Source organism: Hyperoodon ampullatus (genome assembly GCF_949752795.1).
Source record: "Hyperoodon ampullatus genome assembly, chromosome: 3".
Taxonomy (NCBI): domain Eukaryota; kingdom Metazoa; phylum Chordata; class Mammalia; order Artiodactyla; family Ziphiidae; genus Hyperoodon; species Hyperoodon ampullatus.
The window spans coordinates 46,970,239-46,983,474 of record NC_136916.1 but is presented as its reverse complement, the minus strand read 5'-3'; the positions used below and the strand labels follow the sequence as shown (position 1 = coordinate 46,983,474).

General features: G+C 39.0%; 1 protein-coding gene across 4 annotated transcripts in view; it reads left to right on the top strand.

The window, feature by feature from the left end:
- MNS1 (meiosis specific nuclear structural 1) overlaps nucleotides 1–13,236 on the top strand; it is a 71,832-nt gene that overhangs the window by 56,070 nt on the left and 2,526 nt on the right. For 3 of the 4 annotated variants that reach the window (XM_079700044.1, XM_079700043.1, XM_079700041.1), the window contains one exon: nucleotides 11,101–11,226. In XM_079700044.1, the coding sequence (XP_079556170.1) occupies nucleotides 11,101–11,226 (126 nt within the window). Of the gene's footprint in view, nucleotides 1–920; nucleotides 993–11,100; nucleotides 11,227–13,236 lie in introns of those variants that run through there. The other variant, XM_079700042.1, reaches the window with a different exon arrangement.

Genomic DNA, 13,236 nt, shown 5'->3' with positions numbered 1-13,236 from the left:
GAGGCCCGTGTACCTCAAAAAAAAAGAAAATTAAAAGAAAAATAAAAAGAAAAATACATTAAAAACAGTGATTATAAAGATATATCAAGTGTGTGTGATGATAATTATACAGACATGGACATCTTGGTATGGCAGAGAGGAGACAGATCATGAATGCCCTGGTTCCTATTTTAATGGTGGACTTTATCTAGGGAGACCCACTGAAGAATTAAGAAAGCTACATGATAAGATCTGCACTTGGAAAGATGACTCAGGTAGCAGTGTTGAGGACAGATGTGAGGGGAGTAAGACCAGAGACAGGAAGATCAGTAAGGAAGTTATTATAGTTATCCCAGTGATAGGTGATGAAAACCCATGTGAACAGAGAAGGGATCCATCTGTGAGATGTTAGGAAGGTAGAGTTGATGGGACTTGGTGACCAATTAGTTCTGGAGAGTTGAGAGAAGAATTAGGCTACTACTAATAAATAATGCTATTATGTACTTCCATCTTCAGTGAGTGGTGATGTGCTACAGAAAGAGTATGTACAAAGAAAAGCAGATTTTGAGGGAGTATATAATTCCATTTTGTCCACATTGATTTTGAGGCCCAGGGGAAGATTTCTTAATTGTAAATGTGGATTTAAGAATTGGTGAGGAAACTAGCTTTGTGACTTTGGACACCTTGATTTGTCTATTTGTGTTTCATCCGTAAAACTGAAATAATACTTTAAGAACCAAATAAGAAAATGTGTGTTTTGAAAAGATAAAGAGCTCTAAATATGAAAAGTACAGATTAGGCATATGGCAAATATTTTTAAGTAGTAATAGAAGTGGTAGTAATAATAACTAACACTTACTGAGCATTTTCATATGTCATTCACTATTCTATACTCATTACAAGCAAAGTAATAACTTTTAACTTTCAACCCTGTGAATTAGGTACTATTACTACCCCCATTTTAAAGATGTGGACACTGAGGCATAGAGATTATATGTATTGCCCAAGGTTTCACAGCAAGTAAGTGGCAGAGCTGGGATTATTAAATTAATATCATAATGCTGATCTTTCCTGCATGGGTAGACAAAAAGAAATCTCAAGATATTCTTATAATCAACAGATACTTATCTGCTAGGCATTCTGCTGAGTGTTGGTGAGGGAACCAATACAAATAAAAGCTCATTCTGGTAGCTTCTAATCTAGCAAAAGAAAATGTCTAGATACCCAAAAAACTCGACTATATATAGCACTATATTAAGAATATATTTCTTAAATGAACAATGTAAACATTTGTAGAATGTGGTAGTGTGGGATTTACTAGTGTTCAATACCTTTATGACAGAACTATGTGGATTTATCTGGAAATACATACAAATGAATAAAAGAAGACAGAGGAAGGCTATTCCAAGTTGGCAGCATATGGAATTATCAAATGGAGAAAGCTGAATAATAGGCAGAGGAGTTTTGACATGATACAGTAGAAACTGGTTATCATAATATGGTCTTTAACAAGAGGAGAAAGTAGTAATTTAAGAGTGAAGAGATGAGGACCTGGAATAGGTTAACAGAGCAGTGGAAGGAGAGAGAAAGGGGAGAGTTTAAATATTTTTAAGGGAAGAAGAGATGAGACCTGTATGATTTTTTTGGACCATATAAGGTAGAGTGGAGGAAGGAGTCAAAATAACTCTCAAAGTTTCAAACATGAGAAACTCAAGGAATACAAGTGCTGTTATGTTTTGAATTGGAGCAAAAAGATATAATGACTTCATTTTTAGTCATATTGAGTTTGAAATAGAAACACAAGTTGAAAAATCCTGAAGGCAGTTGAACAGAAGAAAACTTAGGTCAAGTATTCTTAGACAAGCATTTCTGTCATTAAGTAGCACAGAGAGTTTCAAACTAAGATGATTCTTCCAAATAATATATTATAATGAGAAACAATCAGAGGGCCAGTGACTGAGACTTGGAGAACATTCTAGTTAGGAGGTGGAAGTAGTAGAAAAAATTGCCAAGACCGAGAAATGGTCAGAAAGATAAAAGAATCTGGAGATCTTGAACTGTGTCAAGTACAGCGCTTCTGCATATGGTCCCAAGCTGAGGTGTCGGAGCAGCGGTTTCACACTCAAGTGCCAGGTGCAAGGCCTCTGCACACGGTCCCCTACGAGCAAGTGAAACTAGATGAAGCACAGAGGAAAAAAGCCGGGTAGATGAAAGGCTCTTGGTGCTGCAGCCAGGAGTCAGTGCTGTGCCTCTGAAGTGGGAGAGGCAACTTCAGAACATGGGTCCAAAAGAGACCTCCCAGCTCCACATAATATCAAGTGGGAAAATCTCCCAGAGATCTCCATCTCAACACCAGCACCCAGCTTCAGTCAACGACCAGCAAGCTACAGTGCTGGACACCTTATGCCAAGCAACTAGAAAGACAGGAACACAACCCCACCCATTAGCAGAGAGGCTGCCTAAAAACATAATAAAGCCACAGACACCCAAAAACACACCACCAGACGTGGACCTGTCCACCAGAAAGACAAGATCAAGCCTCAACCACCAGAACACAGGCACTAGACCCCCCCACCAGGAAGCCTACACAACCTACTGAAACAACCTTACCCACTGGGGACAGACACCAAAAACAACAGGAACTACGAATCTGCAGCCTGCAAAAAGGAGACCCCAAACACAGGAAGATAAGCAAAATGAGAAGACAGAAAAACACACAGCAGGTGAAGGAGCAAGATAAAAACCTACCAGACCTAACAAATGAAGAGGTAATAGGCAGTCTACCTGAAAAAGAATTCAGAATAATGATAGTAAAGATGATCCAAGATTCTATTTCCATGATCCAAAATCTTGGAAATAGAATAGACAAAATGCAAGAAACAGTTAACAAGGACCTAGAAGAACTAAAGATGAATCAAGCATCGATTAAAAACACAATAAATGAAATGAAAAATACTCTAGATGGGAACAATAGCAGAATAACTGAGGCAGAAGAACGGATAAGTGAGGTGGAAGATAAAATAGTGGAAATAACTGCTGCAGAGCAAAATAAAGAAAAAAGAATAAAAAGATCAGAGGAGAGTCTCAGACACATCTGGGACAACATTACACGCACCAACATTCGAATTATATGGGTTCCAGAAGAAGAAGAGAAAAAGAAAGGGACTGAGAAAATATTTGAAGAGATTATAGTTGAAAACTTCCCTAATATGGGAAAGGAAATAGTTAATCAAGTCCAGGAGGCACAGAGAGTCCCATACAGAATAAATCCAAGGAGAAATACGCCAAGACACATATTAATCAAACTGTCAAAAATTAAACACAAAGAAATCATATTAAAAGCAGCAAGGGAAAAACAACAAATAACACACAAGGGAATCCCCATCAGGTTAACAGCTGATCTCTCAGCAGAAACTCTACAAGCCACAAGGGAGTGGCAGGACATAATTAAAGTGATGAAGGAGAAAAACCTGCAACCAAGATTATTCTACCCAGCAAGGCTCTCATTCAGATTTGATGGAGAAATTAAAACCTTTACAGACAAGCAAAAGCTGAGAGAGTTCAGCACCAACAAACCAGCTTTAAAACAAATGCTAAAGGAACTTCTCTAGGCAAGAAACACAACAGAAGGAAAAGACCTACAATACCGAGCCCAAAACAATTAAGGAAATGGGAATAGGAACATACATATCGATAATTACCTTAAATGTAAATGGACTAAATGCTCCCACCAAAAGACACAGATTGGCTGAATGGATACATAAACAAGACCCATATATATGCTGTCTACAAGAGACCCACTTCAGACCTAGAGACACATACAGATTGAAAGTAAGGGGATGGAAAAAGATATTCCATGCAAATGGAAATCAAAAGAAAGCTGGAGTAGCAATTCTTATATCAGACAAAATAGACTTTAAAATAAAGACTATTAGAAGAGACAAAGAAGGACACTACATAATGATAAAGAGATCGATCCAAGAAGAAGATATAACAATTGTAAATATTTATGCACCCAAAGTAGGAGCACCTCAATACATAAGGCAAATACTAACAGCCATAAAAGGGGAAATCGACAGTAACACATTCATAGTAGGGGACTTTAACACCCCACTTTCACCAAAGGACAGATCATCCAAAATGAAAATAAATAAGGAAACACAAGCTTTAAATGATACATTAAACAAGATGGACTTAATTGATATTTATAGGACATTCCATCCAAAAACAACAGAATACACATTTCTCTCAAGTGCTCATGGAACACTCTCCAGGATAAATCATATCTTGGGTCACAAATGAAGCCTTGGTAAACTTAAGAAAATTGAAATTGTATCAAGTATCTTTTCCGACCACAATGCTATGAGACTAGACATCAATTACAGGAAAAGATCTGTAAAAAATACAAAAACATGGAGGCTAAACAATACACTACTCAATAACGAAGTGATCACTGAAGAAATCAAAGAGGAAATAAAAAAATACCTAGAAACAAATGACAATGGAGACACGACGACCCAAAACCTATGGGACGCAGCAAAAGCAATTCTAAGGGGGAAGTTTATAGCAATACAATCCCACCTTAAGAAACAGGAAACATCTCGAGGAAACAACCTGACCCTGCAGCTAAAGCAATTAGAGAAAGAAGAACAAAAAACCCCCAAAGTTAGCAGAAGGAAAGAAATCATAAAGATCAGATCAGAAATAAATGAAAAAGAAATGAAGGAAATGATAGCAAAGATCAATAAAACTAAAAGCTGGTTCTTTGAGAAGATAAACAAAATTTATAAACCATTAGCCAGACTCATCAAGAAAAAAAGGGAGAAGACTCAAATCAATAGAATTAGAAATGAAAAAGGAGAAGTAACAACTGACACTGCAGAAATACAAAAGATCATGAGAGATTATTACAAGCAACTCTATGCCAATAAAATGGACAACCTGGAAGAAATGGACAAATTCTTAGAAATGCACAACCTGCCAAGACTGAATCAGGAAGAAATAGAAAATATGAATAGACCAATCACAAGCACTGAAATTGAAACTGTGATTTAAAATCTTCCAACAAACAAAAGCTCAGGACCAGATGGCTTCACAGGCGAATTCTATCAAACATTTAGAGAAGAGCTAACACCTATCCTTCTCAAACTCTTCCAAAATATAGCAGAGGGAGGAACACTCCCAAACTCATTCTACGAGGCCACCATCACCTTGATACCAAAACCAGGCAAGGATGTCACAAAGAAAGAAAACTACAGGCCAATATCACTGATGAACATAGAGGCAAAACTCCTCAACAAAATACTAGCAAACAGAATCCAAGAGCACATTAAAAGGATCACACACCATGATCAAGTGGTGTTTATTCCAGGAATGCAAGGATTCTTCAATATGCGCAAATCAATCAATGTGATACACCATATTAACAAATTGAAGAAGAAAAACCATATGATCATCTCAATAGATGTAGAGAAAGCTTTTGACAAAATGCAACACCCATTTATGATAAAAACCCTGCAGAAAGTAGGCATAGAGGGAACTTTCCTCAACACAATAAAGGCCATATATGCCAAACCCACAGCCAACATCGTCCTCAATGGTGAAAAACTGAAACCATTTCCACTAAGATCAGGAACAAGACAAGGCTGCCCACTCTCACCACTCTTATTCAACTTAGTTTTGGAAGTTTTAGCGACAGCAATTAGAGATGAAAAATAAATAAAAGGAATCCAAATTGGAAAAGAAGAAGTAAAGCTGTCACTGTTTGCAGATGACATGATACTATACATAGAGAATCCTAAAGATGCTACCAGAAAACTACTAGAGCTAATCAATGAATTTGGTAAAGTAGCAGGATACAAAATTAATGCACAGAAATCTCTGGCATTCCTGTACACTAATGATGAAAAATCTGAAAGTGAAATCAAGAAAACACTCCCATTTACCATTGCAACAAAAAGAATAAAATATCTAGGAATAAACCTACCTAAGGAGACAAAAGACCTGTATGCAGAAAATTATAAGACACTGATGAAAGAAATTAAAGATGATACAAATAGATGGAGAGATATACCATGCTCCTGGATTGGAAGAATCAATATTGTGAAAATGACTCTACTACCCAAAGCAATCTACAGATTCAATGCAATCCCTATCAAACTACCACTGGCATTTTTCACAGAACTAGAACAAAAAATTTCAAAATTTGTTTGGAAAAACAAAAGACCCCGAATAGCCAAAGCAATCTTGAGAACGAAAAACGGAGCTGGAGGAATCAGGCTCCCTGACTTCAGACTATACTACAAAGCTACAGTAATCAAGACAGTGTGGTACTGGCACAAAAACAGAAACATAGATCAATGGAACAGAATAGAAAGCCCAGAGATAAACCCACGCACATATGGTCAACTTATCTTTGATAAAGGATGCAGGAATGTACAGTGGAGAAAGGACAGTCTCTTCAATAAGTGGTGCTGGGAAAACTGGACAGGGACATGTAAAAGTATGAGATTAGATCATTCCCTAACACCATACACAAAAATAAGCTCAAAATGGATTAAAGACCTAAATGTAAGGCCAGAAACTATCAAACTCTTAGAGGAAAACATAGGCAGAACACTGTATGACATAAATCACAGCAAGATCCTTTTAGACCTGCCTCCTAGAGAAATGGAAATAAAAACAAAGATAAACAAATGGGACCTAATGAAAGTTCAAAGCTTTTGCACAGCAAAGGAAACCATAAACAAGACCAAAAGACAACCCTCAGAATGGGAGAAAATATTTGCAAATGAAGCAACTGACAAAGGATTAATCTCCAAAATTTATAAGCAGCTCATGCAGCTCAATAGCAAAAAAACAAACAACCCAATCCAAAAATAGGCAGAAGACTTAAATAGGCGTTTCTCCAAAGAAGATATACAGACTGCCAACAAACACATGAAAGAATGCTCAACATCATTAATCATTAGAGAAATGCAAATCAAAACTACAATGAGATATCATCTCACACCAGTCAGAATGGCCATCATCAAGAAATCTAGAAACAATAAATGCTGGAGAGGGTGTGGAGAAAAGGGAACCCTCTTGCACTGCTGGTGGGAATGTGAATTGGTACAGCCGCTATGGGGAACAGTATGGAGGTTCCTTAAAAAACTAAAAATAGAACTACCATATGACCCAGCAATCCCACTACTAGGCATATACCCTGAGAAAACCATAATTCAAAAAGAGACATGTACCAAAATGTTCGTTGCAGCTCTATTCACAATAGCCCGGAGCTGGAAACAACCTAAGTGTCCATCATCGGATGAATGGATAAAGAAGATGTGGCACATATATACAATGGAATATTACTCAGCCATAAAAAGAAACGAAACTGAGCTATTTGTAATGAGGTGGATAGACCTAGAGTCTGTCATACAGAGTGAAGTAAGTCAGAAAGAGAAAGAGAAATACCGTATGCTAACACATATATATGGAATTTAAGAAAAAAAAAGTCATGAAGAACCTAGGGGTAAAACAGGAATAGAGACACAGACCTACTGGGGGTGGGCTTGGGGATATGGGGGGGGCTGTGACGGGGTGGGGGAGAGGCATGGACGTGTATACACTGCCGGGCGTGGGGTGGATGGATGGTGGGGTGTGGCCGCATGGCGCGGAGTGATCGGCTCGGTGCTTTGTCGCCGCCTGGAGGGGTGGGATGGGGAGGGTGGGAGGGAGGGAGACACAGGAGGGAGGGGATGTGGGAACAGATGTATATGTATGACTGATTCACTTTGTTGTAAAGCAGAGACTAATAAAAAAAAAAAAGAATCTGGAAGTCACAGAAAACCAAGAGAGATCAGCTCTTTTGCCTGCTGCAATGACGTGTTGATAGACTTGGGGTTCAATTTTTGGCTTTCCTCTATACTTAATCAACTCATGGTGTAGTTGTTTTTTTAAAAAATATTTATTTATTTATTTTGGCTGCGTCAGGTCTTAGTTGCGGCACGTGGGATCTTTCATTGTGGCATGCAGGCTTCTCTCTAGTTGTGGCCCACGGGCTTAGTTGCCCCGCAGCACGTGGGATCTTAGTTCCCTGATCAGGGATCGAACCCACGTCCCCTGCATTGGAAGGCGGATTCTTAGCCACTGGACCAACAGGTAAGTCCCCTTACGCCGTAGTTCTTTTGTCATATTTCCAGATGCCTAAAGGACACAGTTGGAAATCTTGTGGGTGCCTTAGAATTTAGGTTTCCAAAAGAGAATGTAACAGACAAACCTTCTCCAACTTCTGTAGCCTGAATCTTGGTTAAAGACAGGCTTGGGTGACTGAGTGAATATGCTATCACATTGGAATCATTCCTGGATTCTTCCCATTTCTTACCTAATAATTTTTAGTCAACCACCAACTCCTATTGATTCCACCTCAACAGTCCTATTGATTCCACCTCTTAAATTCAGTTTCTCTTCTTCATAACTTAATTTAGACATTCAGTATCATTCTGTGGACTACTGAAATTGACTTATAATTGGTCTTCTTGTGGCATCTGCTACCAGTTAGCAAGGTATAAAAAAAAATCTCATTACGTCCTCATCCTGCTTAACTTAAGTGAATTCCTACTGGATAAAACTTCTGTAGCTTTGATATAAACCAACCATGATCTACTGTAACCTTTAAGGGAGATAATTACCTATAAAGCACCTAGCATTTTGCCTGGTCAGAGCAAAGTGATCAAGGAGACTGAAAATTAAAAGCCTTTTGAAATTGACCAGAAAGCTTTGAATACTCTTTGTCTAGAAAGAGGTAGAACCAGTGACTGTGACTGTCCTATCTCATGGCTTACAGAGCTAATCTGAAAGCTATTGGAAAAGTTATCAAGACAGCTATAAATGGAAGAAATCTGAAAATATTACCTAAAGCATAAATACTTTTACAAAAAATTTATATCTTATTTTTTTTTAATTGTAAATGTTCCTGATATGAAGCTGTGGGCTAATTTAAATATCAGTGAGATTGGGTCACATTTCTATTCTGGTCCAAGGGCAAGGATGAATTTTCATGATCATAGAATCATGAATCCATTCTATTACACAATCATATAAGCCTCTAACTCTGTTTTTTTTTTGTCCTCATGAACAAATTGGTTTCATACCTTTCTAAAATATTTATCCTAATTAACTATAAAAATGTTTTTTAAGAATGAACAGTTAATGTGGTCTACCACATCCTAAGAAGGGAAATCCTGTATTACACCCAAATTAGAGCCCATATACATCACTGGACAAAAATCTAATGAGTGAGTTTTTCTCATAACATTATAGAACTTCTTGCACCTCCATATTATAAGGAATAGATCAGTTAGGATGATGCCTGGCTACAAGTAGTCTCAAATTAACAGTGGCTTAGTAGATAGTTTACTACTCCCTCACATGAAAGTGTGGAAATTGAGGCTTTATTCATAGTCTTCAGGAACCCAGGCTCCTTCTAGCTTTTCGCTATGGCTTCTGTAGGATATAGTCGTCATCTTCATGGTTTAAATTAGATCTTCAACCTTCATATCCATGTTTTAAGCAGAAGATGGAAGAAGTGCAGAAGGGACAAAGGATATAAAATTGATTCCTGGAAACTGCCATCTGACACTTCTGCTTATATTCCATTGGCAAAATCCTAGTCCTGTTGTGACCACATTTGACCCTAAAGGAGTGTTAGAAATGTAGTCTAAAAAAAAATTCAGGTATAGTGATTCTATGGTAGATTCTATTACCCTGTTTCATCTTAGAGATAAAATAATTAAGAGCAACTCAACCCTTTGATTCAGTAGCAACATGGGTGAAAGTGTAAGTCTTTTCTCAATTAGCTGTCGGTGATACTTCTAATTCTGGTAATACAAATGAATCTGAGATGATAGTAGACAAAATATTCTCAGGAGAAGCAATTCCAGGTTTTAACTGGCATTGGATATGGCTGTGTCCTAGCATTCTTCTGTATTTTCATTCAATAACTTTAAAGAGGTTATATAGAAGCTTGCCTCTCACTGTAGCAAAAAAGACAGATATCCTGCTTTCTGGTTTACATGACTTAAACTAGTTATTTCAAAGAAAAGTTTAGCGTTAATACTACTTTAAAGTAATTCTTGGCAGAAATTCATCAATGTTTTTTCAGTGGTCTGCCTTTAGTATCCTTCCCTATCCAATAGGACTATTTGGATATATTTCCATAAGAGTTCTTTTAAGCCCTAAAACGTGTTAAAGCTAGTCATCTCTTCCATATTTATATGGCACAGAAGTTTGGTGTGGTTGTGTATCAGACATTTGTTTGTTTGTTCATTTATTTTTGGCTGTGTTGGGTCTTTGTTGTGGCGAGTGGGGGCTATTCTCCGTTGTGGTGTGCTGGCTTCTCACTGCGGTGGCTCCTCTTGTTGCAGAGCAGGACTCTAGGCAGGCAGGCTTCAGTAGTTGTGGCTCACGGGCTCTAGAGTGCAGGCTCAGTAGTTGTGGCGCAGGGGCTTAGTTGCTCCGCGGCATGTGGGATCCTCCCGGACCAGAGCTCAAACCTGTGTCCCCGGCATTGGCAGGTGGATTCTTAACCACTGTGCCACCAGGGAAGTCCCTCTATCAGAACTCTTGCCTGAGAAATACTGGTTCTCCTGTTGGAACTCTTGCTGTTACTCTTGTGCTTCATACAGGCTTTACAAAACTTTATATGGCAGTATTTCTCTTTTAGATATCCCTATTCTATTTTATCTACCTTTTTCTTCATCTTACACTGTAAGCTGCTTTCAGTACCTGGAGTATGGTAAGCACACAATAAATATTTGTTGAATTAATTAGGAAATCATTTCTTTGAATCTTTTTCCTTGGTAATGAAGATACTTGTCCTGAAAATATGTACTTGCCTCCCTAAAATCCCAGTCATAACTGGGATTTTTCTTGTAACTTTAAAGAAATAGTGACTGTAATATATACATATATACATATATATATATATATATATATATATATAAAGTGTAAAAGATATATATTATCTAGTACCTATCAGTTTTATCTAATTTACTGCAAGAGTAAATTAGACAAATTTATTGGACACATTCTTAGTTTAATGTGTTTTGTGACAATAAATTTTATTTATATTTCCAGCAACGTGAACTGGAGGAATGGCAGTTGCAGCAAAGAAGGCAAGGATGTATTAATGAAATTATTGAAGAAGAAAGACTAAAACTTCTCAAAGAACATGCTACACAATTACTAGGATATCTCCCTAAAGTAAGTGACATTTAACACATAACCTCTAATAGTGGGGAAAAAAACATGGTATTAAGATTTCAGAGGGAAACTGAAGTAGAGTAGAAGTGGAGTAGAAGGACGTGCGCTCACTCCCTCTTGTGAGAGCACCAGAATCACAACTAACTGCTGAACAATCATCAACGGGAAGACACTGGAACTCACCAAAAAAGATACCCCACATCCAAAGACAAAGGAGAAGCCACAATGAGATGGTTGGAGGGGTGCAATCACAATAAAATCAAATCCCATAACTGCTGGGTGGGTGACTCACAAACTGGAGAACACTTATACCACAGAAGTCCACCCACTGAAGTGAAGGTTCTGAGTCCCACATCAGGCTTCCCAACCTGGGGGTCTTGCAACGGGAGGAGGAATTCCTAGAGAATCAGACTTTGAAGGCTAGCAGGATTTGATTGCAGGACTTCAACAGGACTGGGGCAAACAGAGACTCCACACTTGGCGGGCACACACAAAGTAGTGTGTGCATCAGGACCCAGGGGGAAGGAGCAGTGACCCCATAGGTGATTGAACCAGACCTACCTGCTAGTGTTGGAGAGTCTCCTGCAGAGATGGGGGGGCAGCTGTGGCTCACCATGGGGACAAGGACACTGGCAGCAGAAGTTCTAGGAAGTACTCCTTGGCATGAGCCCTCCTGGAGTCCACCATTAGCCCACCAAAGAGCCTGTACCCTCCAATGCTGGGTTGCCTCAGGCCAAATGACCAACAGGGAGGGAACTCAGCCCCACCCATCAGCAGACAAGCAGATTGAAGTTTTACTGAGCTCTGCCCACCAGAGCAACACCCAGCTCTACCCACCACCAGTCCCTCCTGTCAGGAATCTTACACAAGCCTCTTAGATAGCCTCATGAACCAGAGGGCAGACAGCAGAAGAAGAACTACAATCCTGCAGCCTGTGGAACGAAAACCACATTCACAGAAAGACAGACAAAAGGAAAAGGCAGAGGACTATGTACCAGATGAAGGAACAAGATAAAACCACAGAAAAACAACTAAATGAAGTGAATATAGGGAACCTTCCAGAAAAAGGATTCAGAAAAATGATAGTGAAGATGATCTAGGACCTCGGAAAAAGAATGGAGGCAAAGATTGAGAAGATGCAAGAAATGTTTAACAAAGACCTAGAAGAATTAAAGAACAGACAAACAGAGATGAACAAAACAATAACTGAAATGAAAAATACACTAGAAGGAATCAGTAGCAGAATAACTGAGGCAGAAGAATGGATAAGTGACCTGGAAGACAAAATGGTAGAATTCACTGCCGCAGAACAGAATAAAGAAAAAAGAATGGGGGCTTCCCTGGTGGCGCAGTGGTTGAGAGTCTGCCTGCTGATGCAGGGGACACGGGTTCGTGCCCCGGTTCGGGAGGGTCCCACATGCCGCGGAGCAGCTGGGTCCGTGAGCCATGGCTGCTGGGCCTGCGCGTCTGGAGCCTGTGCTCCGCAATGGGAGAGGCCACAGCAGTGAGAGGCCCGCGTACAGCAAAAAAAAAACAAAAACAAAAACAACAAAAAAAAAAAAGAAAAAAGAATGAAAAGAAATGAAGACTGCCTACGAGACCTCTGGGACAACATTAAATGCACCGACATTTGCATTGTAGGGGTCCCAGGAGGAGAAGAGGGAGAGAAAGGACCCAAGAAAATATCTGAAGAGATTACAGTGGAAAACTTCCCTAACATGGGAAAGGAAATAGCCGCCCAAGTCCAGGAAGCGCAGAGAGTTCTAGGCAGGATAAACCCAAGGAGAAACACGTCAAGACACACAGTAATCAAACTGACAAAAATTGACGACAGAAAAATTATTAAAAGCAACAGGGGAAAAACGACAAATAACATATAAGGGAACTCCCATAAGGTTAACAGCTGATTTCTCAGCAGAAACTCTACAAGCCAGAAGGGAGTGGCATGATATATTTAAAGTGATAAAAGGGAAAAACCTGCAAGAATACTCTACCTGGCAAGGATCTCAT